At 41.9% G+C, this 24,361-nt stretch overlaps 1 protein-coding gene and 1 long non-coding RNA gene across 4 annotated transcripts in view; both read left to right on the top strand.

The window, feature by feature from the left end:
- SRGAP3 (SLIT-ROBO Rho GTPase activating protein 3) overlaps positions 1-24,361 on the top strand; it is a 191,387-nt gene that overhangs the window by 145,392 nt on the left and 21,634 nt on the right. For 2 of the 3 annotated variants that reach the window (XR_014544879.1, XM_083600535.1), the window contains exons 10-15: positions 3,273-3,357; positions 9,391-9,418; positions 13,118-13,220; positions 17,678-17,738; positions 19,085-19,162; positions 20,599-20,733. Coding sequence is in view for 2 of the 3 variants with exons in the window: in XM_083600535.1 (XP_083456661.1) it covers positions 3,273-3,357; positions 9,391-9,418; positions 13,118-13,220; positions 17,678-17,738; positions 19,085-19,162; positions 20,599-20,733 (490 nt within the window). In the remaining variant the exon portion in view is untranslated. Of the gene's footprint in view, positions 1-3,272; positions 3,358-9,390; positions 9,419-13,117; positions 13,221-17,002; positions 17,034-17,677; positions 17,739-19,084; positions 19,163-20,598; positions 20,734-24,361 lie in introns of all 3 variants that reach the window. The other variant, XM_083600536.1, reaches the window with a different exon arrangement.
- On the top strand, positions 14,701-16,345 carry LOC310757495. Its single transcript, XR_014545267.1, has 2 exons — positions 14,701-14,821; positions 14,854-16,345. It is a non-coding gene; the product is annotated as an uncharacterized lncRNA (long non-coding RNA).

The following is a 24,361-nucleotide window of genomic DNA, read 5'->3' as shown; positions in this document are numbered from 1 at the left end:
CACCATATGGAGCCATGTAGAGTGGTTGCACTAATGTATGGCTCACCTATAGAAAGGTATCTCTGACCTCACTGGGAGAAACAACAGAACCAGGATTCCCTGAACCACTATCCCTTTAGGACTATTTTTTAAAAAGTATTTTAAGATGAGATGTTTTAAAGACCAACTACTCCCTAGTTTGCCATTCAAGCACAGAGTCCCTCATTTCCCCCTCTATAGTAATGTTGTACCATTTCATCAGACTTTCACCTCATCTTGGAAGCCCTTTTACAATGGGACTGTCAGAATTTTGTTTGTTTTTTTTAAAAAATAAAATGTCAGTTCTTATTTATTTTCAAATTTTAGGTATGTGTCTAGACCCCATGTCTGCGAAGAAGATTAAGAAAATAAAGCAACTGAAAATAATTTTTAAACCACAGGCTTTCAAAACTTAGTTGTGAGCTTTGAAGATTAGGAGTCTGAGCATCAAGAAAAATGTTTAATCATCCCTTAATTCACATCAGGGAAGATAGATGGATAGATAGATAGATAGATAGATAGATAGATAGATGATAGGGAAAATGTTTGTCCTACAAAAATAAAGTCAAACCCTTCCTCAGTTTCTACAGTGACTATTTGCTCCTATTTGTTCATATGGGAGAACAATGTAAACTCTTCTGGCCCTGTCCTGCACAGTTTCTCCAGCCTAGAACTAGAGATCCATGGTACCCTGAAGAGTCATTAAAATTTCCTCACAAACTTTTTACAGTCTTCTGTAAAACTTGCACAGAACTTATTCTGTGCAAGTCCTGTTAAGCCAAAGCGGAACTGTATAGGAGGTGCATATCAGTTCATTTTTTTTATGGTTAAACTAACACAAGAAATGTCTGGTAAATTGTGTTATGTGATATAAATATCTCTTTTTTTCCTAAATACATCCCATTTAACAATGGGTAGTATCCAACAGTTACACACATGGAAGGCTAGTTGTGCAACAGTTCTTTCTCCCCCCCTCTTTCTTCCTGCGGTCTCATCAGCTCCCCAAACAGTGGAGGCTGTGCCTTACATTATTACAATACAAAGGCTTGGGGGCTTTGTTTGAAGTCAGGCAGAGAACTCTTGCTCCAGCAGGAATTCCACTGGCACAAGATCAGCTTTCCATCTCTTGCTCTTTAGAGGGCCTGATCCTTTGGATATGCTTTGTGGGTATAGGGGACAGCAGGGGAAGGAGGAGGAGAAGCTAAGCAGGGGTTGCACAAGTTGGCCTCTAACCCTTGAATCCAACTTACTGGTCCACTTCCAAGTACAGCTAGTTTTTAACTAAGGTTTGATTGGTTAAGACTTTACTGTTCCATGGCAGGGCTTGCTTTTATGGGTAGGCCCAAGGTCGGTGGTATTTTATCAGGCTGTCCACAGCTGTGTCCCAGTCAGCTGTACTCTCCGCACCCAGTTCCAGGTACAGCAGGTTTGCTTGGTTTCCCAGGGGGTCCAAAGGATGGCGAAAGGGGCCCTCTCCACCCACAGTTCTTTCTCCACCCTCTGTCCTCCCCTCCTCCTCCAGCTATGATGTTTGAACCAGCCCATATGCACGTTGGTTATTGCACAGCTTATAATACTCAGTATTTTCATAATGCTTTTAATTGTTTAAAGCATGTTATTCCATCACCTTTGCAGCAGCCATCCATTATCCCTGTATCTTGGAAGGGAGGTCTGAGACTGAGGTGGAATCTAGGCACATATAAAAATTAGTCGTGAAAATGGTTTTTTAAGAAACATTTGGAAAAAAATATATATTGAATTTGCCATAGCTCACCATCGCCATCTAGTGTCACATTTGTATAATGCACTTTACAACACACTTAAAACGTTTTATTTGCAGCTGCATAGCTGAGTCAAGCGGCTTTCCCAAGGCTGTTTGTTAACTTTAGGACAGCAGTGAGATTTGGACCAGGGAATCCTGATATGCTATCTACTCTACTCCATTTAAGTAACATTTAACAAATGTTACTTCTTAAACTCAGTGATTTCTGAGATTTGCATCCTGAAATTTCAACGATGCGTTTTGTGTTAAGTTCTTGAATCTTCCACTTCCTGCTTCTTTCCTCCAGCCCCATATCTTCCTCCTCTTCTCTTGGCATCTGTGAAGTTACCGTATTTTTCGTCCCATAGGACGCTCCGTCCCATAGGACGCACCTAGTTTTTTGGGGGGAAAATATAGGAAATTTCCCCCCCTTTATTTCCCCCCCAAAACCAGGTCGGGGAACCTGCGCTCCGCCTCCCCGCTGTCCCCCGAGCTTGTGGGGCTGGCGCTGGGGAGAAGCGCACTTCTGCCCAGCGCCAGCCTCCAAACCAGGTCGAGGAACAGCGGGATGGCGGCGCTGCGCCTCCCCGCTGTCCCCCGAGCTTGTGGGGCTGGCCGATGTCTGCCCGGCGCGCGGGGCTCTCTGCTTCAGGGCGCCCCGTGCGCCGGGTGGCAGGCTGCTATCCGCAGCCTAGACAGCCCCGCGGGAACTCCCGCGGGCTCCCTAGGCTTGCTGATAGCTTCCTGAAGCCTGGAGAGCGAGAGGGGTCGGTGCACACCGACCCCTCTCGCTCTCCAAGCTTCAGCGAAAGCCTGTATTCGCCCCATAGGACGCACACAGATTTCCCCTTCATTTTTGGAGGGGAAAAAGTGCGTCCTATAGGGCGAAAAATACGGTACTTGCCTCTAGGACACTATTACTGGGTATGAGGCAATCTCAAAATAAAAGTCGTACTCAGAAGAAATCCATCAGCGCAGCAGAAGCTTCTGATCAGCCAAGCCCTCAGACCTCATGCAGCGAGAATCCGTCTTGGCTTTATCACTCTTTGCATGAAAGCTGAGCCCTTTCTGTAGGAACCCCACTGCCACCCCCCACAAAATTTCTTTACTTATTGAGGCCATTCCCAGAAGCTGGACAAAAGAAAGCTTTCTTTGAACTGCTGTCTTTGAGCTTCTTGTGATCTGAGGCCTTAACCCCAAGCACATGGCTCAACACAAAGATTTCTGGCTTAATAAGATCAACAGGACTGATACTGAAATTGTGGAAAAAGAAAAAGCCCAAATGACAACTGAATGCTTGGTCCATCTTTGTATGTACAACTGAAGTCTGGTTCATTAAGGCACACAACACATCCTTTCATTCCAGAAAGGTACTCTCAACAGCACCGCAGGGAAATAAATGTATGCCTCAAAGTTTATTTTGCTAATATTTTTTGCCCACTATGCTTTTGTGTGTGTGTGCAATGTTTTTGTTTTTGTTTCCTCCCTTCAGAAATTTAAAGAGTATTTGAATGGCAGCAACCTTATTACCAAGCTGCAGGCGAAACACGACTTACTGAAGCAGACTCTGGGAGAAGGTAAGTTCAGATGAGCCTAAACAAAAAGATTGCATTTTAAATCACAACAGGATTTAGAATTGGATCTTAGATTTCTTAAATCTCCCTTGCTATTGTTTTCTTTCTTATGTCAGCATTTGTGATTAGTGATTCTGTCGTGCTTAATAGAAGAGGGGCAGAAAATCTTTGCTCCTTTCACTTTTAATTTTGGCTGAGAGTGGCGTTTGAACGCCCCATTGCGTTGATTTGGTTCCTCAGGGCGTAAGGCAGGCCTCTCGGCATTAGGGATGAGCCCCATTATCCCTGCTTTGCCTGCTCTTTGTTTAGTGAAAAAGAAAAATGAAAACACCAAGCCCCCGTAGCTGTGTTCTTGTTAACAATTATCCATTTCATTTGGCAAATAAATGATTTGGATAAAGGATTTTTGTGTTTGCAAATACTATCAAGGTGAATGGACTGGGATTCCCCATACCCCTGCCTCAGAATCTTTGTAAGTTTTTGTTTTTGAAACCCAAAAAGCCCAAAGTAGTGAAATGATAGCATTGGTGCTTAGAGCCATAATCTGGAACAAAGTTTTCCAAAATATCCTCCAGCATCATAACTGAATGGCAATAAAAAAAATGAGATGGTCATTTCAATATTTTGCATACTCTATATGTGCAATGGATGGGGTGATTTGTGGCATGCTTCTTTCGATAGCTGTCATGTTGAACTGTGGAATTAAAACAAAAGGCATTGTGTTTTTCACAGCTGAGGATTTTTTTTATCTAGGGGGAATTCTTGTAACTTAACTTGAGCCAAATTTCGCTGGGTCCTCTCTACCAGAATAGGTATTTTGCTACTAGTGATTTGAAGCAACTTGCCTCAAATCATTTGGCCTCAGTTGGCTTGTTGTGCGAAGGTCCTGCAGGCAAGGGAGGAACAGGCTATCAGTACAGCTGTGCATGGTCTCATGTGTGAGAGGCATTCATCTTTTTACCTGACAGCAGAGTTTGGGAAATAATTGGCCTGTTTCAAGGCATGTGTAAGTAGGCCAGACTTTCCACATCTATCAACATAGTGGAGCTGATGGTTTGGGCCTGCCTGTGGATCACTTTGCTGCCCTTTCCTCTCTCCTCTGGTGATAATTATTGTCCTTGATGCCAAAAGGAATGCCTAATGAATGTTTTAATCAACTTTTAAAGGGATGCTGTAGGCTACAATTTAGTCTCCTTCTGGTTTGCTATTGAGATTGTTCACTTGGGAATAGGTCTGCCATATTCTGGCCTGAGCATGTTGCTTTCAGCTCTTTGGGACTGAGCTTTTAAGTCAGGTTTGTCAACCTTTAAAGGGACTGTGGGCAGTCCCATTTGCAAACCAAAGAAACTGACATGAGCGCCACATGGTTTCAGAAGAATGCTGCTTTCAGACCTGCTAGGGAGGGTCTCTGTGGGACCACAGAAACTGCATTAGCAGCTCATGCTTTAACTCCTGTCCTCACCCAAATGTTGATGAAAAAGACTCTTAGAAACCCACAAAAGCTTACCCCCTTATAAATTTGTAAGCTGCCGCATGACCCTTTGTTTTATTAATGCTTAGCACAAGAAAATATAGGACGTGGGTGGCGCTGTGGGTTAAACCACAGAGCCTAGGACTTACCGATCAGAAGGTCGGCGGTTCAAATCCTCGTGACAGGGTGAGCTCCCGTTGCTCGGTCCCTGCTCCTGCCAACCTAGCAGTTCGAAAGCACCTCAAAGTGCAAGTAGATAAATAGGTACCGCTCTGGCGGGGGAAGGTAAATGGCGTTTCTGTGTGCTGCTCTGGTTCGCCAGAAGTGGCTTAGTCATGCTGGCCACATGACCCGGAAGCTGTACGCCGGCTCCCTCGGCCGATAAAGCGAGATGAGCGCCGCAACCCCAGAGTCGGTCACAACTGGACCTAATGGTCAGGGTTACCTTTACCTTTTACCTTTAGAAGAAAATACAGCTGTCATTTCCTACCACTGGATCTGTGAGGCTGATATGTATGCTGCCCCCCCCCAACAATGCCATCTCCTCAAAAAGTCTCTACTTTGCACAAGTGTGCCCTTAAAAATACTTCAAGAAGAGTGGTTGCCTTAACTCAAATAGGTATCTAAGGTTAAATGCATGATTTATGTCCTATCCTGAATATAAATTGGAACCTGAGCTGAACTGGAGCCCATGAGACTTTTTTAAAAGTTGTGCTTGGTGAACAAGGGACTATTTCTCATTTTAGAGATGCCCAGTTTGCAGAAGCTTCTGGTGATTTATTGCTATATTTTGCTGTCATATACTAGGAGTGAATGTACTTCTTAAAGTTTGGAATCAGTTGCCTCTGATCTACTTTTAATACTGCAGCCCTTGTAACACAGATATAAACATATAAAAGTTTAATTGGATTTTGCTGGCTTTAATCCCATAGATATTTGCCTCTCCCAAGTTAATATGATTTTAAGACCTGAGTCATCATAAGAGACAGCATTTGATACACAGTTCTTTAAACTGTTTTTAAAAATTGTGTCAATACTTTCTCTTCTATCTTAGAAATTTTTCTCTGCCACAGAGCTGGTAAACCTACAAGCATATGCAGCCTTATTAGAACAATGGCTGTTTCTTTATACCCCCTTCTGTGGATTGGTCTGTGTTTCATATTAAAATTGGAGTAGGTCTCATTAGGCATAATCAATCACTGCACGCTGCCAGGCTTATCTGAGAGCAGCTGATTCCAAATTCAAGCTTTTTAACATATGAGACAGGGCGGAGCTAGCAGCTAGTTGAAGCCTGACCCATATGGACTCTCCCCTTAGTTCAGACAAGAAGCCTCTAAGGTTTTGACAGTGCTAAGACAACACTATCAATCAACACATGATGTGATTGGATGTTTTATTAGTCAGCTTTCTAGTTAGCAACAATTCTTCAGCAGTTTTCAAGAGCAAGATAGGCCGGCTAAGGCTCCAGGCATTCTTATTTATTTACCAAGAGCTGCATCATTAGTATGATGGTCAGCTGCCTCTGCTAACCAGGTTGCTGGACCAGTTTTTCATGACTCACACCTTTATTTATACACACACACAAACTTACTTCCGGGGCCAGCTTGTGGCTTTTCCAGGCCCCTCACTGTCCTGAGCCTATGCTGTCACCTCTAGTTTTAACCTTAGCTCCTCTTTTCTCTTTTATGAAGATCCTTCATCTGACTTTGATTTGGCCCAGCTCCTTTAGCTCTCATGCCGTTACTCTCTTGACCAGTTTCCCAACACAATCTTGGATATTCTATTTGGGCAGATAACAAATGATACCTTCTTTCCAGGTGAAGCTGTAGCTGGGCTTTAGGGCTGCACTTTTGTGCACTTTAGCTTATTTGTTAATTAGTTCATCAGAAATTGCAGTATTCTTACATGGTTTCATCCAGTAATTGCGTCATGTCTTTCTGAATTCCCTTTATCTGCTTTCACTCACTATCTGACCTGGAAGTTCAAATTCAAAAGCCATGAGTCATATAAGGATAAAAGGCAGAGTAGTTGATTATTTTTGGCACTGTCACCACAAGCATACCCTTTCAGGTGCCTCACAAAAGATCTTTCAACAATCTTGAAGCCTGTCCGCAACTTCACATGGAAAAATGTTTCATTGCCTGATTATCCTTTATTCTGAAAATTCTTTCCACTGTTTAATAGATTTCTTTGCTCCTTCAATTTAAACATAAAAAATTATTTATTGCATTTATTTTCCTCCAATGAGCTCAAGGTGGCATACATGATTTTCCCCCTCCTAATTTAATTCTCACATCAACTCTATGAGGTAGGCTAGGTGAGGGGCAGTGACTGGTCCAAGGCCACATCCAAGTGATCTTCACGGCCAAGAAGGGATTTGAACCCTGGTCTCCCAGGCCCTAGTCCAACACTTTACATGCTAAAAAAGATGTTTTAAAAAGTAGAGGCAGCTTCTGAAAATAATAAATACAACAGGAGAGCCAATCTGAAGTGACACTGGAGGTTTATTATTTATTTTTAAGAGGAATAAATAGCCTATCACATTTTGAACAACATGTTCTTCATGAGCAATGGAGTCAACTATTACCTTGTGCTTAGGATGCCAGGTTAGCTAGGGCATTTAGAGGAGGAACATCAGGCTGGATGAGCCAGTGGTCCAAAGGCAACTTCATCTGTTCTTTCATGGGGATCTCGTTTCTTATTTTCACTGTTACCTGTATCTACAATCATCTCTTGATAATTCATGTTGCCAGTGGAAGTGTACACAGAGAACTTGCAAGTCTTTTAAGGTTGACCCTTTGGGCACATGATTTCAAAATCAGAAATGAGCTGCATCCAAAAATGTTTCTTTCGTATACAGTGGTACCTCGGGTTAAGAACTTAATTCGTTCTGGAGGTCCGTTCTTAACCTAAAACTGTTCCTAACCTGAAGCACCACTTTAGCTAATGGGGCCTCCTGTTGCTGCCCTGCTGCCGGAGCACAATTTCTATTCTCATCCTGAAGCAAAGTTCTTAACCCGAGCTACTATTTCTGGGTTAGCGGAGTCTGTAACTTGAAGCATATGTAACCTGAGGTGTATGTAACCCGAGGTACCACTGTATTGATTAAGAGAGAGAGGGAGAATACAACTTTCTTTTTTTTCCTTTTTTCTTTTTAAAAAAGGCAGTTTTGGTCCTGAAACAAAAACAAATGAAATTCCACAAAGAAAATGAGGGATCTGTTTACAGAGTTATAAATGGAATGGCATACACTTTAACAGTATGTGGTGGCATGCCACCTTCTGTCAAACCCAACTGTTGTAAATACTTTGAAGGGGCAAAGACAGCAAACATGGGAGTCTGTCTGGTTAAAGTCAAACAGGCAGTTATCTTGTAGGAAAAGCTGGTCTGCTAAATACTGCTCTGAATTCTCATGCTGTTAGCATATCCTCAGTGAGGTGATGGGATAATCTTCTGCATGATTCCCAAGGATAGTGGTCCCTATCAGTACTCGTCCCTATCTCCCTCCCCCCACCCTTTATCCCCCGCTCTTTTAACTGCTAAAAATAAGAGCTATTGAGGCACAGATCTTTTATCTGGTGCAGATTGACTAAACTTCATTGACAGTAGAGCTGTTCGATTTATGCTAGCTGCCTGGATCTTTTAATAATTTATTTAAGCTCTTAACAAACATCATCCCTGAAGGCTCAAGGCAGAAAATGCCTCTATAAGAGAGCTGAAGATAATACTAATCAAAATGCTAAAGCCAGAGATGCAGCTAAAAGATTTGCTCTCCTCACCAGCTGTATCCCCAGCTGGCCCCTTAACTCCAGCTAGGTAGAGTTATTGTATGGCTTTAGAAGACAGTAGGTCTTCAGCAGTTGGATAGCACAGTTGGTAGAGCATCAGACTCTTAACCTCAGGGATGTGGGCTCGAGCCCCACATTGGGCAAAAGATTTCTGCATTGCAGGGGGTTGGACTAGATGACCCTTGTGGCCCATTCAAACTCTGCAATTCTGTGATTCTGTGCAGCCACAAAGATGATCCTCACTGCGTCTGAATCTCACTATTGGAAAGATGCAAGGAGCAGTGCTGAGGCTGATGTCTGAGATTATGATTCATGAAGGAAACAAGCTCCGAATGCCTCTGAGCATCATCCTGAGATAATTGATTGGAGTAGGGAAGTGCAGAGATGCTCTCAAGTCAACATGGTTCTTGACTTGTAAGATGGCTTTCGGCAGTCAAGGGATTGTATTGAACACTATTCCCTGCTCAGAGTAGAAATGGAATTAATGGAGAAGACCAAATTAAGTTTATTAATTTCTGTAGGTCAACTCTGAGTAGAACTTAGTTGGATACACTCCCTAATGTGTAAATTAATAGTAAACTGAGGTTTTATGAGTAAAATGTAATGTCTTCAGACCCTTGCAATTTCTCACTTGCCATGTATGAGCAGTTAACTTGTCGATTAACGTTAAAAGAGTTCCCCCTGCCCCCGATTTAAAAAAAGCAAACCAAATAGCTGTGACCTTTTATATTATGTAAACAAGGATGGAATTAATGTGTGATTTCTTCCCCACCCCAGGTGAAAGAGCTGAATGCGGTACAACCAGGTAAGTGGAAACAGTATATATAAATTTAATATTGCATTCTGGAGACTAGTTGGTATTGCTACTGCAAGATAAATTTGCTTGGGTTTAAAATGCATCTGCAATAAACAGATTTTTGTGTGGTGGAATCCTTTAGCCATTGTGCTGTGGAGGGGCAACACCCTGCTCCAGGGGCCTCCTCTTATCTGCATTCCCTAAATGGATTAATTAGAAATATGACAAACAGGCCCTTGTTTTTCCTGCAGTGTAATTTTTAGCTGACTGGCTCTGAAATCATGAGGAATGCTGTGTCAGCTCGGTGCATTGCAGTGTCTCCATGGATATATTGGAGCTTATTTCTAGTCTGTTTATGACACTGACCAGCCATCTTGGCCTAACTGCCAGGACCTCCCTTGCTTGCCGATATTCATTCAGGGGCAGAATATCCATCAATCCATCCAGCTCTAGGATTGATCTCCTCTTACCTTTTGGCATGGAGTGTCTCCTAAATGATCCCTTCTCTGTAACAAAAAAATAGGGAAGGATAGGCATTGAGAATAAAAGTAAATATTGGATAATTGTGGTAAGGGAGAGTGAGGAAAAATCTAAGGGCGTTTGAAGGGAAAGAAGTCACTTCAGAAGGATAAGCAGCGTCTAGGAAACCGAGAAAAGGAGAGCTGCTGGCAGAAATTGGCAAGAGAGCATAACCTGATTCAGTTAAGCAATGAAAAGATCATTCAGCAGGCAGTGGCGATGAAAAGCCACTTGGGGAAGGATTGAATGGGAGAGATGAAGGGAGGGACACATATTGTGTAACAGGGTGAAATACATATATTTAGAAGTGTGCGTGTTTTGTATGACAAGGTTGGCCAAAGTTATTTAGTGTAAGGAGCACTTACAAAAAAAAATTTGGAGGTTTGGAATGCACTGTCCCTGTGTGCTGCCCTGTCTTTCACCCCCTTCCCTCACCATCCTATAATCTCAATTCACTCACTCCTCTCTCTGTCTCTGCCCCGCCACACTCTCCCCTGTGACTACAATAATCCTTTCCCATTCCAAAAATTTTTACATTACAAACTTCCATCAGTTTTAAACTGACTTAATTGTTGTAGTTACCTATAAGGGCATCTGGGGGTTGCGGTAGTGTTTAGTGCCCCCACCCACATGCCAGTGCTCTAGTTTTCAAGGATCCTTGAGAGAAGCTGTAGCTGTTAAATCTGTAGAAGCTGGTAGCGCTGATGCTCCCACACAGGCACTGTTTTGCTCTTGTTACTTCCTGGCCAGATTAGTGGTACCTGCATTGGAACAGGCAGGTAGTGCTGCAACAGTTCTTGTTTCCTGCCAGGCTCCATTGCTACCAGTGTGGTTCCAAAAGAAAGCGGACTGAGTAATTGCTGCAGTTGTTACAAGCTATTGTCAGGTCTGTTGGGAGCCATGACATCTGTGTCCCCTAAAGGTTTTTTCCCCTGATTTAAAAGCTTCAGTGGAGGAAAAGAAGTTTTGCCCCAAATATTTACCTGCTAGGTTCAATGGTTAGCTTTTCAGATGCCTGCTTCATAAAAGCATGTGTCATTCTGTGACCTGAGTCATGATGGCTCTGTACAGATGACTTCTTCTTTTTGTTTCTGTAGAGGAACAAGTCTGAACATCTGAAATTCACTTTGCTCAAGGGGCTGCGCAGAGCACAGATTTTTATCCTTGCACCAAAAGGCAGCTTCTGCTCACCCTTCAGCTTTCTTAAGTGTGCACAGCATAGCACCCTGCAGGGCTGAAGCCGGTCATTTTGGCGCAGTCTTGAAGAATCATTAAAATGGTTGCATGCTTTCAGCTGAGGAGGAAGAAGGTAGAGGTCGGAGAGGGAGGTTTTCTCCATTGCTTGAAGAACTCTCAAAGAAATGCAGCAATTGCTTTTCAGCTCAGCTGCAAGAATTTTGTCATGATGTATAACAGTAGGATATAGGACTCTGATATACAGGACAGCTGGGCTGTCAAACTCATTTTTTTTTAAATATAGCACTGCCTCAGTGTTTAATAAACTGCAGTACTAGTGAAGAAATTGAGAAAACAATTTTGCAAATGCTAGCATCGATGGCTGTTAGAGTGTAGCCCCCTTTGCATGAGAAGCTCTTTTTCCAGCCAAGCATGTGAAATACTGAGTTGCATATCATGCTGGTCAGTGCAGACTGTGAGAAAAACAGCCTTTCTAATCGGCTGCAAATGAATTTTAATTTCCAAGCTACTGTAAAGAGGTATAACGCTTTATATTCTCTCAGTGAGACTGTCTTTTTATAGCCAGGGATAACAATGGCACGTATGGGACAGAATTTACACAATACCTTAAAATGCCAGAACCGTGGTAGGCTGTGGGACTGAATCCAAATTCAGAGTTTACCCCTAAAAAGAACAGATCTATTTCTGCACTGCAGCATTCCTGGCAATCGTAGCTATATACTCTGTCTCATAGTGTTTTTATCCTGCTTAGAGTTGGTTATGTTTTAAAAATACATGATAAAATATCCAAAGTATTTAAACTTCAGGGGCACTAAGGGCACAATGAAACACCTGAACATGCACAGCTTCCCCATCTTTCTCCAAGGGGTATTCCTTCCACACATATAGAGGCAGCACCCAGTGCAGACCCTTGCTCCATCTTCTCCAGCTATCAAAAGCGGTTCTTTCCCAGCTTTCTTGTGGCCTCTATCTCCCAAGAGGCCTGTCCATTGCTATTATTGTTCCAGTGCCTTCCCATAGGTTTATATAGTTAGAATTTCTGTAAAGTCTTTCAATCAGAGTATTAGGGCCAGCGGCTGCCATCTCCTCCCACTCTTAGGCAAAGCTTACTGAATGCTTCCAAAGTTACACTGGGAGTAAGGAATGTGTCCCTGCCACGTCAGCAGTTTGGTTTATGCAATGGATTGCTAGGCCATGCCAGTGGTTTCCCCCCAGGGAAGTGTTGAAAAGGAAAAGCCAGCCATACTGTGTTCAGAAGGGAGATGTCTGTGGCCCTCCAGATACTGTTGGACTACACCTAATATCATATTTACCCATTGGCCATGCTGTCTGGGACTGCTGAACATCCCAGCAGTCCCAGCCAGCATGGGTAAGTATGATAATAAATAGATTCTGTGTGCAAAACTGATGATGATCCTTTGGAAATGAAAGATGCTACATTAAAAGACAAGTTGACAAAGGCCTGGGTCTCTAGAAACTGGGGCACACATAGAATAATAGAATTGTAGAGTTGGAAGGGAAGGGTGATCTAGTACAACCTCTTTCAGTGCGGAAAGCATTTGCCTATTGCTGACCTCAACCTACAGTCCCAAGTGAGTTTTACTATAAGTTATCCATAAAAATATGGACAAGCTCCTGTGTCTCTACTTCCCCCACTTCCTTGTCCTGTCTGTCTCCATACCCATTGTTGCTTCTTGGCTCTCTCTTGCCCTGTATCCTCCCCTCTTCTTTCGGAGTGGAGAGCTGGCATTGTACCCATGAGATGCAGGTGAGTCCATGTCCTAGGTTCCCCACGTTGATATTTAAAATGACAGATACATGAGGAATATATCAAGGTGGTAATGGTCACACAATATGGTTGGAGCCAATGCACTCGTCCTCACAGTGACCTTTCCCCTTCTAGCTCTTTTTTATTTGCAGTCTTTGAAATCTTTCCCTGCCATTGTATTCAAGTTGATGTTTTGTTGGTCTCTTTTGTTCCATTTTTCTCAGGCCCCCATGTCTTCCCCCTAAGCCACAGAAAATGAGGAGACCTAGGCCTCTCTCAGTCTATAATCATAAACTCTTTAACGGCAATATGGAAACATTCATTAAGGTACTTGCTGTCTAACAGTGAGAATCTGTGGACACTGTGGATGTAATGGTAGCATTTTTTTCTCTTCTAACTTGCTGACCTGTTTCCTTCTCTTGGACCTGGCCTTTCCCATGCACTGCACATCACACCATTAAAGTGGTTAGTATGCCTCTGCCTCAGTGACAATTTCTATTGGTGGCTGTTGCTCCTCCTTACTGCAATAGTGAGGCACATCACTCCTGTTTGTGCCAACTGGGAGGGATGAGATAAGTGTAATGACCCTTGTGGAACAGTATGGAAGCGCAACACTCTTTGTGCCTGCCAGCGTGCTAATTGCAATCTGCCATATCTTATCACTGCAGGCAGAACTACCGAGGTTTTATAAGCTGCTGTTTATATGAACATCCTGGAATTTAAATGCAGCATGCCTGCCTTCCGTTAAAAGAGATTTGCAGTGGATCAGAGTTAAACAAAAATCCTTAAAAGATTAGGGTGCTCAGACTGATATGGCTCTTTGTAATTTAAGAAAGGCAAGATGCTATTAGCAGAAACAAAATGTATAGTCAACGATTTATTCCACAGGCAGAAAACTCCTGAATGTTTGTTTTGAAGGAAAGTGACAGAGGGGAGTGACTGAGAAAGTTTGACCCATGTTGAGGTACCCTTCCTACTCCCTAATTCTGGAAAATTCTGGATGTCCACCTTTAAAAGAATAATAAAGCCACTGCTATTTTTCTAAGAAAAAAAGTGCCGGAACACATCATGAACACCTCCGTTGTTCTCTTAGAATGGCAGTGCCACCCTCCTAAGAGATGCTGTAACTGAGTTCCAGTGAATTCCGGCTAAAAAAAGCCCTGATTAATAATAATAATAATAATAATAATAATAATAATAATAATAATAATAGAATATTTCAGCAACTTGTTCTCCAATGGCTGTGAGAAAAAAGAAATAACAAGCTTTGGCTCACAGTTTGTAAGGATTGAGTGAGGTGGCGGGAGCTTTGCATACCTGTCCCGTGTATGGCTAACTGAATGACAAGCTAGGTATTTTCAGCATTTTATTTACATGAGCCTAATATAGTTGTGTTAAAACTGTTCAGCAAAGTTGTGCATGTCTTTAAATAAGCATTTGGCAGGCTCATTTTTACGTCCCCACTCCATCCCATAAAAGATTAATATGCACAGCGTCTGGGATTGCCCTGAGTGCTACAGAAGAAGATGCATTGATCTCACTGCTATTTGGAAAGAGCTATGGTGTAACAGACATTGAGGAAATAGAAGCTTTGAGTGGGCTGAAGAATTGCTGCCATTTTGGAGTCAATCTCCATTCAGCATTCAGTTTTATGCCTTAGGCACAGCTTAAAAATAGGATGCTGATTTAGGAATTTAGAAAGATCTGTATTCTTTAAAGCAGTACTGATTATTGCAAACAGAAACACATTTAAGCTTTCCCATTATTATTATTCCAGCACAGGAGCAAATTGCTTTTTTAATGGCTCCAGTAGTCTTGTCTCTGATTTTGTCTATATACATGGGGATATAGCTATAAAAGTCTATGGTGCGTATTAATCAAGTCAAGTCGAAGAGCTTGTCCTGCTCTCAGGACTTTGCCACCACAGGGTCTAATGTATATCCTAGAGAGAAGTGTGAAGGCATCCAATGCAATTCTACTAACTAGGTGTGACCCTTTAAAGCTGTCTGGGTGCAAGGCCACGTGAGGACCCATATATAAGCTGCTCTGAGATCTTTGTGGAATAAGTAAAATCAGGATGTGACATCACAGTTGAGTTTCCCCCACTTCTTTGAGCTACCTTCCTTCTTGTTAATGCCTAGCTTTCCCGATTCCCTGCCCACTTCCTATTTATGGTGCCACCTGAACTCAAGGAAGTTCCTTTTGTCATCCCTGTCTCCTCTAGCTTGACTTCAAGCCCTCATTCTCCACCTACCCTTTCCCATTAATTTCCTATTGCGTGGTCCACTGCCTATGCCATCTTCATTCAGTCACCTTCGAGGGGTTGACACAACCCCTCTCCATGCGCTGAATAAAGCTGTGGAAGGAGCCACATCAGCAGCCTTGCCCAACCCTGCACCTATCATATCTCTCTCTGAGCAAAGTGCACCAGAAAGAGTCTTGCCAACTTTGGCCAGGCTCCCTCCTTGCATGGAAGAGCTCCATTTTGTGCTAGTTCAGCCATCTGGTGTGAGGGGCTTCACAACTCCCAGAGCAGTGCACTGATCAACATGTTGTTACTGCATGCCCCAATATCTAACACTGCCACCACTTCAAACCATTCAGATGTATAATGTCCAGCCACCAGCCACCCAAAAAGTGAAACTGTGGATACTTTCAAGGGTAGAGTCTCATGATTATTTTTTACATGTCGAATGTAACTTTTTCAGTGGGTTGAAACACAGGACTTTCTGGAACTCGCCCTGTAAGTAGGAGCAGAACTATCATATAACAGGGCCTCAAAGTCATAGAGTGACACCAATAGTATCAAAAGCCACTTGAGAGATCAAGAAGAATAAGCAATGTTGCACTCCCCCAGCCTTTCTCCTAATGAAAGTCCTCACTTTGGGCAAACAAAAGTCATTCCAGTACAAAAACAAACTCCAGAACCACTATGAAATAGGCCAAGATAATTTGCTTCATCCAACCACACCTGAAACTGACCAGCCACTACTTTTCAGCTGTTTCCTTCTAGTGATTATAAACATGGTAGGACTATCAAATGTATTTTTTTTAATTATTCCAGTTACATTAAGCTTCATATTTTAATATTAAATCAACATACTCAGTGTTGCACCAAAGGAACTAATGCCACTAGAAATCTATCTGAAAAGGATTGGCCCACTTCCAGTAAAGATTTTCCTGAAGGAAACTAGTGGTGGTGAATTTTCAAGCAATAAGATTGCAGTGTCAGATCAAAACCAAAGCAGCAGCTCTATGTTTTCCTAGAAGCAATGGCTGCTTCAGGATAAGAAGAAAAAGAAAACTTGCCTCCATTTAAACTGAGCTTTCTTAATAACTCCAGAGAGAGAAATATTACTCTGAGGTGATAATTCTATTTGTTCTCCTGTGATTATTGCTTATGCTCCAGGTGGCAAAATGGATGGTTAAGTACATCCTAAAGTATGCTCCTTTTTTTAAAAAAAAAAGTTGAGGGATATTCATTATGGGTCTCAGCCACAGAAAACAACAAAGAAATATCTACCCATTATGAAAGGTTTGCTTTATGTATAGATTGATATTAATACCTTACATTGTTTTCCACACAGAAGGCCTTCAAAGAAGCTTACAAAATAAAAAGTCAAACTAAAATATAAATATAAAACAATGCACATATAAAATTTAAACCAGAGCAGCAAAAATAATAATAATCCAAACCACCCACAAAGCGGAAGAAATGAGTCAAAGAAACAAACTTCCAAGAGCCAACTCAGGCATGCCCATAACTTGACAGGCAAAATCTTCACTTTCTTGCCAGCAGGGCTGTGAGATAGTCTTGCTGATGCCTGCGAATGTGGAGGTCTGAGGGGGGGGGTCTGTTGGAAGAACTAAATATGGGGATGAGGAGAATGCAATAAATTATTATAAGAGTAATCTGAAAGTTGGTCACTGAGGACAAGAGATTGCATACTAAGCAGTTATATGGGGTGTTGGAGCTTCAACTAGATCCTTCTAAGCTGCCATTGCATTTGAGCTTTCATAGCCTCTGGAAGTTGTGCTTACTTTAACTGATCTTATTCTTGCTTAACCTTTTCTTTTTTCCCTACTTTGCTGCTTTGTTTGCTTATCAGAGGAAGAAGGAATGCTCGAACCAGAAACCAGGTATTTACTAGAAGAGCCCCCCCCCTTTCTGGGGAAAAAAATCATATATGTTTATATAATATGAGCATAATCTAAATTTAAGGGAAGCAATTGTAATCCCTTGCCAAAAATACGCTATACTCTTATAGTTCACATTAAGTTTTTAGTGATGGATACAAAAGACAAAACTCGTGGAAGGATAACTTTTCCCCTTGCCTTCCTCTGTGATTCAGGCTAGCATTTCAAAAATGTTTGCCTCTAGGCAACAGTTCTTGGTTTGAAAACACTTGAATGGTACAACCAAGCAATAGTGCATTTTTACAGAAGGCCTGGCTCATAGCTACATTTCTGTAAAGTGATAGTTATGATCCAGCTGCATAATACCCCATACGTTACTTCAGACTAAATCAGCTTGATTCCAGGGACCAGCTTCTAATTTATGATTTTTCTCAAAGCTGACAGTATGTAGCATATGTGAAGCGCTATTTCAAAAACTTGCAGCGATTGTTATCTTAATTTATTGCTAACTCTTATGATTAAACTAATGGTGCTCTTTTTCCAACCTGAGACTTTTTGTGCAATCTTTGCTAGAATGTGTTTTCTAAAGCACTGACTTCATCAAATCAGTATGCTCAATTTTTCTTTCTTTGATTGTTATTTCAAAGGATTCAGGACAGGCTATTCCACTTGTGGTCGAAAGTTGCATTCGGTACATCAACTTATATGGTAAGTTCTTTTGGTAGCCTTCCCGTTGGCTATAGTTTTTCTAAGAAACTCTCTGTTCAAGAACTTCTTCTGCCTGAAATGCAAACAGATATTCCTGTTTCGTTGCTTAATCATATGGGCCTGAGTCTTAATTATTGTTAGTTTATATAGCATTGATTTAGCGTCAACACAATAACATTTTGTGTGTGATAAATTCTTGGGTTGTATGTGCTCTTCCTGGCTTTTGTGGACCTCAGTCCAGACACTTGTGAAAGAAATCAACTGATGCCTTTCCATCTATTGCAGTGTATCCAAGATCATGATAAAGTATCAGCATTGTTCTAGTGCAGGGTAGGTGATGTAAGGCCCATTAACCATATGCAGCTTATTGAAGGTTTTCTCTTTTGGGAAAAGTTCTCTTTCTCCTCCACCAGCTGGCATGGACTGGCTGGATGCAGAGGAATGGAGGGAGGCACCAGCTGGGGAACCCCCAGGGGAAGAAGGCTCAGAGCCAGAGGATTCGTGGTGGGACGATGATGAGTGGTCAGAGGGAGAAGAGGGAGCAGACTGGGAGGAGGGTGTGTCGGAAGCTGAAGAGGTAACAGTGAGCAGGAAGAGGCTGCAGAGAGCAGGCCAGAAACAGAAGCGGAGGCTGGAGAACAGAGAGAGGCAGAGATGACACAGGCCACTGCAGAATCCAGGGAGTCTCCCCATCTTGCTTTGACCAGCTCCCCTCCCTCCAGTCTCTCATAACACACAGGGAAGTGAAGAGGGTAGAGCAGAGACAGCCAAGGTGTCGGAGTCTCAGATTACTTGAGAAGGAGTGGGAGGGAGGAGGCATAGAGAGCTATGGGAAGGCGGGGTCCTTCAGTCCTTGCAACTGCCTCATTGGGGCAAGATATACTGGGAAGAGTGGTTGTGCTCACTAGGCCTGAGCTGTTTTGTTTCTTTGAATAAAGAATTAATTTCACTGACACTTTGTGAGTTGTTGCTGATCTGCTCTCAACACCCGCCCTGACACCCGCCAAACAACAGCTGTCCAGACCATAGCAGTGCATTCACTGGTTTGTAGGCTGGGTGTAAGCCTTGGTGGACTGCGGATAACATCTGAGCCTTCGGTTGCCTTCCCTAGTACTAGAGCATTTAGAAGTGAAAATCAGTCCTAATTTACATTTTTCTCAATTATATTTTTATTCTTTCAGCATTATTATTATTATTATTTATTGAATTTATATACCGTATCATACATGGAGCTATCAGGGCGGTTTGCAATGGAAATAAATGACTGATAATTCTAAATTGAAATAAATGACTGATATTCAAAGTCCTGCAATAAGCCTTTCGTTTACCTCTTGTTTTATGCCCAGGTCTACAACAACAGGGTATTTTTAGAGTTCCTGGATCTCAGGTTGAAGTCAATGATATCAAGAACTCATTTGAGAGAGGTATGTGAGAAGTCTGTGTTTCTCACAAAACGATGCGAAGCTGTTTTCCTTCCACCTTGTAGTGCAGTACAAAAGCTCTAGCAAAGGGTGATGCAGTCAAGTATCTGTTGTATTCTATTTCCCACATAGCAGAATGCTGTACCCCAGATTGCAACATGTGAATACTGTTTCACCTCTGGATCTTTCAAAGCCTAAGGCGGAGCTTTTACTGGCACAAGTTTTTTTAAGCGAAAGCCTCATAAGCTGTTTTCAGTGCCAGAATTCAGCCCAACCAAAAAGACACAAGTCTTGACCCTATGCAGAATGTCTTTTCTTCTTCTTGGGAAATGAGTGTTATAAAATGAGTGTTACAAATATCTATTCCATTCTAGGCAAGTTTCTTTCAGAAATATAAAATACGACCAGATGTTAACATCCGCAAATGAGAGATAAATACTTCAGTGTGCGTTTTCCTGTCATATTTTATCCTATGGTACATATTTTTAATGCGTGTTTGGAGCCAAATACTAAAGTCAGGGAAGTTTAAAATCTGATGGATAACTACACTCTAATCCATCTATGTTTAGTTCAGAAGGTACAAATTAAGTCAGTTTGCTTAAAAATACAGACTAAACTAAGTTATCTTCCATCCCCGTATCTATAATATTTAGCTATGTTATAATCAAGTTATGATGAAATTCTGTTCACGGCAGTTTGTTGTCTATATTGTTTCATAAGACCAAACTCTAAACTATTGGGCATATTACATGCTGAGCAGAGTTACCATATTTTTCTGTGAATAAGACACCCCCATGTATAACAAGACCCTTATTTTTTGGAACCCCAAATTAAGAAATCAGTATTTTAAACATCAAACAGAACATCTTTGATATTTTATTTACAAATTCAAAGCACTGGCACCAGCATGGTAACCCCCAATGGTGCCTGGGGTGGGGTGTGTGGCAGCAGTGGACCACCAGCCCCTCAAAAGTTGTTGAGCTTTTTTGGGGAGATCGCTCAAGCTGGTTACCTATAAAGGTCAACTTCTTCATGGCAGTCATGGGAAGATAAGTAGTGTTGTTTTTTAAAACCCTATGCATTCACCATAAGACTCCCCCCCCCCCAATTTTTGAATAAATAAATATAGCAAAAAGCATTGTCTTATACATGAAAAAATTCAGTACCTTCATGAATCATCCGTAAAATAGTGAGGCTGAAAGAATATCAAATGGCAGTACTCACTGGCTTAAAATTTTCTCTATGACTCCACATTATCCTGATGTCAGTAACCTCTGATGTGTTATAAGCTAGTGCCATGCCATTCAAAACAATACTATATTAAATGACTGGATAAAATAATTACTCTGATCTTTCCCTTTGTTTATTAAGTGCTCTGGATTTTCTGCCTAATCCAGAAGTAGAATTTAATGGTATAAACCTTTTATTTATTCGTCCAGGTGAAGATCCCCTTGCTGATGATCAAAATGAACGTGACATTAATTCTGTTGCTGGGGTCTTAAAGCTGTATTTCCGAGGACTGGAAAATCCACTCTTTCCTAAGGAAAGATTTCAAGACTTGATCTCTACTATAAGTAAGTACAAGTCAGCGATTTGTAATGAACCATGCCAGTGAACAGTGCAAGTCATGGTATCTGTTGTTCTCTCATTTACTTCTGTATCAGGAGGTTTTTAATGTTTGATGTTTTACTATGTTTTTATATGTGTTGGAAGCCACCCAGAGTGGCTGGGATGGGTGGGGTATAAATAATAAAATTGTTATTGTTATTAGTATTAGAAAACCATGTTCTAGCAACAATAGTAGGTCCACTTTTCTTCCTTTACATTCTGGTTGCTTTCTCTCCTAACTATTCTCTGCCCCGACTCTCTCTCTCTCTCTCTTTCATCTAGTAGGGAACCTAGGTGCTGAGTGCCAACAGCAATGTAGCAAAAATGGGTCCTCTGAGAAATGAGAGTGGGGTATTAGCAGGCTTGGGGAAATGCCAAAGTTTTCAGAAATACAAAAAGGAAAACCCTTTAGAAAAAAACAGGAGAACAACTGCCCTTAAGAGCCCAGTTAGGAGGAGCATGCACAGTAGCCATGGAGTGCCTGTTCAGGGGGAAGCAGAAGGTGTGTCTGCGTTAATGGAATATCCTGGAAGAGTGCATGACTGACTCATTGGAAGACTGGCCAGGAGCACTCCACATTGGTTCAGGGTCCTGTGTGTGTGATAATTTCAGTGTAACAGATTTATGCGGTGTATTATATTCTGACACTGTTTAAAATAGAAGAGCGGATATTTCGTGTTTGAGAGCTGCTCCTACCTGAACTCCCACCATCCGGTTTGAACAAAAAATGTAAAAGGTTAGAGCCAAAAAAAATAGAAATACAGCTTATCATCTCATACGGCTGCAAAGGAAGAAAGGCTTGCAGAGTGCAGAGCAGCCTTCTTTCCTCTGGAGCTTAAACTGCAGACTGCCGCACAACAGAAAGCTGATTTGATTTCCCTTGGCCGGTGCTAACTTAAGCTGAGAGACTTTTGGCAGCGTAGAACGTTGTGCATGTCACAGGGCATTTGCATGCCCTGAGAGTCTGCAGTGCCACATAATCCACTGTTTATTATGTGGTTGGGAGGGAAGGCTCACTCTCGAAACAAACAGGAAGTTCCCTGTCACTTAGGCTGGAATGAAGGCTGGAATTTGCATGAAACTCTGATGTGGAAAACAGCAGCAAATATGAATACAAATGCATGCAACCTAATGCCATGCAGTGCCCAGTCAAGATGGACCAATTAAAATTGCATACCAATGTTCAAGCTGCTTTTGAATAAGGGCTCTTTTATATTCATAAAGCCAGCTTGTGAATATTTTTTACATATCATTTATTTATTGTTAGCTATTTTGATAACCATTACGTTCTAAATGCAGTATGGAAGAAGAGATTTAAATAAAATAAATCATAGCTTGACTTTTTCAAGTTAATTTATTATTTACTTTTTTTGAACCAATATTAATGCACAAAATGCCTTTTGTGAATGAATCCTAGGGCCTCCTGGGGAAAATATACAGTAGCTGAACAAGTATACTTACATTGTATATTTTAAAAGGAAAGGTTGCTGTTTGGCTGCATAGGGAAAAAATCCACAGTTGGAAAATGTCTTTATTAGGACCAACCAATATGTCACAAAATCCCTCCCCCCTTCCAGAAAAGTTTTTTTATTCTACAAATAACATAACCAAACAATATAAGAATAGGAAAGTAATGGGAACAAAAATAAAATTCAGTAATTCACTTCAGAGCTGTTGATATGCACCAGAAAGTCGAAAGAAAACAAAGATATATTACAAGAAGGGTCAGAAATTGATTCTAAAATGTAATGCTCAAAATTGGCTGTAGAGTGAATTTACAATCTCTAATGTGGGCAGAACATATTCAGATATGCTCACAACAAAAACACTTAAGTATCCTGAAGTGATTATTGGATTTTACTCCCATCCCTGCTGAAGACTGAGACTGTGCTGTTTCTACCTCAGCCTCAAATTGCTGAAAAAGCTGGGCTGAACGTTTGTCCTAGATCTAGTATATACAAGTGGAACCTGCAACAAAAGGTTGCAGTGTGCAGTGCTATGCCTAAACACAGAATACTCCATTCTGTTACCTCCCTCTTTGGTTTTGACCAGGCATAAGCAAACTCGGCCCTTCAGATGTTTTGGGACTACAACTCCCATCATCCCTAGCTAACAGGACCACTGGTCAGGGATGATGAGAATTGTAGTCTCAAAACATCTGGAGGGCCGAGTTTGCCTATGCCTGGTTTTGACCCTCCCCCCGGCAATTGACATGCCTTGCCCATTGTGCATACGGTCTCCACCGGATTGTGGTAGGATTTGCCCCCTTAGTTTTTTTGGGTTTTTTGTACTTACTTCTTCAAAAGGGTGTTCCCTAACCTCCTGATACCTCCCTCGTGTATGGATGGTGTTTTAACTATATAAGGATAGGAACTTATAGAATGACTTTACTATTGACACAAGAAATATAGCACTTCAGCAAGAGGTTCAGAGTCTCAATCCTTCCATTTCGCACACACCTGCATTAGTTCTCTATCCGCCCCCCCCCCCCCAAATGATCAGTCAGTGCAACAAAATTGTTGCCTCAGGGGACTTGTTACACAAAGTGGTAGAAGGGGGAACACAAGGAAAATGAAAAAGTACAGAAGTCAGATTGAGTGTTGTATCCACAAGGTCAGTTTGTAGTCTCACTTTTAAGACTGAGACTCTGATAGGTGCTGCAGAAACCTGGCTATACACCTAGGATAGATTTTGTGATAGAGAAACAATAGTTGTTCCTCCCGTTTTTAAAAAAACAACAACCAACCAAACCAAAACCAGGCTGTTTACCCAGATTTGTCCCATGCCTTAAGCGAAACACACAGGTTCCTTGTTAGGCAGAGAACATAGCAACAGCACCAAAGCTAGAAATGAATTTTGCTTGGTTTGTTAGGTAAAAGTATCAATTGAAGCTCAAGTGTCTAGTACAGTGGTACCGCTGGATATGCACACCTCTGGTTGCGAATTCTTCAGGATGCGAATGCGGCAAACCCAAAAAGTATTTTTCCGGGTTTCGCTGCATGCGCAGAAGCGCTCTACCGCACCGCACGCATGCGGTTGCGGAAACCTCATGATCTGACCGGAGCTCCGGAACGGATCCTGTCTGCAACCAGAGGTACCACTGTATTCTCTTGTTGCTGGAAAAGATAGAACTGTCAAAATGCAAAGTCCATCTCCAGGCTGCAAAAAACTATTTCCCTCTGGTTATAGATTCCACCCCAATACTCAATTTTGTCCTCTTTCGTTGGAAGTCCTCTGGAAAGTAAAGCCCACAGTTGTAGCTGGCCACTGTACTTGTAAATAAGTGAGCCCCACTGATGGTAGTTGGGAGTTTTCCTGAAAAAAGCATTTGATAGACTCGTGACACCCAGTATGTACTATTGAGGTATCCTCCCACAGCTTTAAATCATTGTTCTGTTCTCCAGAGTAAGCATACACAAGACCTCTTATCGGGCTTGTTATCAGACTGCGGTGTGCTTTATTTGGGTGCAGCCCCACTGCAGAAGTGTCCCCCATCCCCCTTTAGGCCCTCAAATGTGAAAATCAAGTACCTGTCTCACAGATAGAGGCAGGTGCAGGAAATAGCTGTTGAGGGCTGAAGTCAACTACCCCTGC

The sequence above is a fragment of the Podarcis filfolensis genome (genome assembly GCF_964270895.1).
Source record: "Podarcis filfolensis genome assembly, chromosome: 2".
Taxonomy (NCBI): domain Eukaryota; kingdom Metazoa; phylum Chordata; class Lepidosauria; order Squamata; family Lacertidae; genus Podarcis; species Podarcis filfolensis.
Note: the sequence above shows the minus strand (reverse complement) of the source record. Positions and strands in the feature narration are given on the sequence as shown.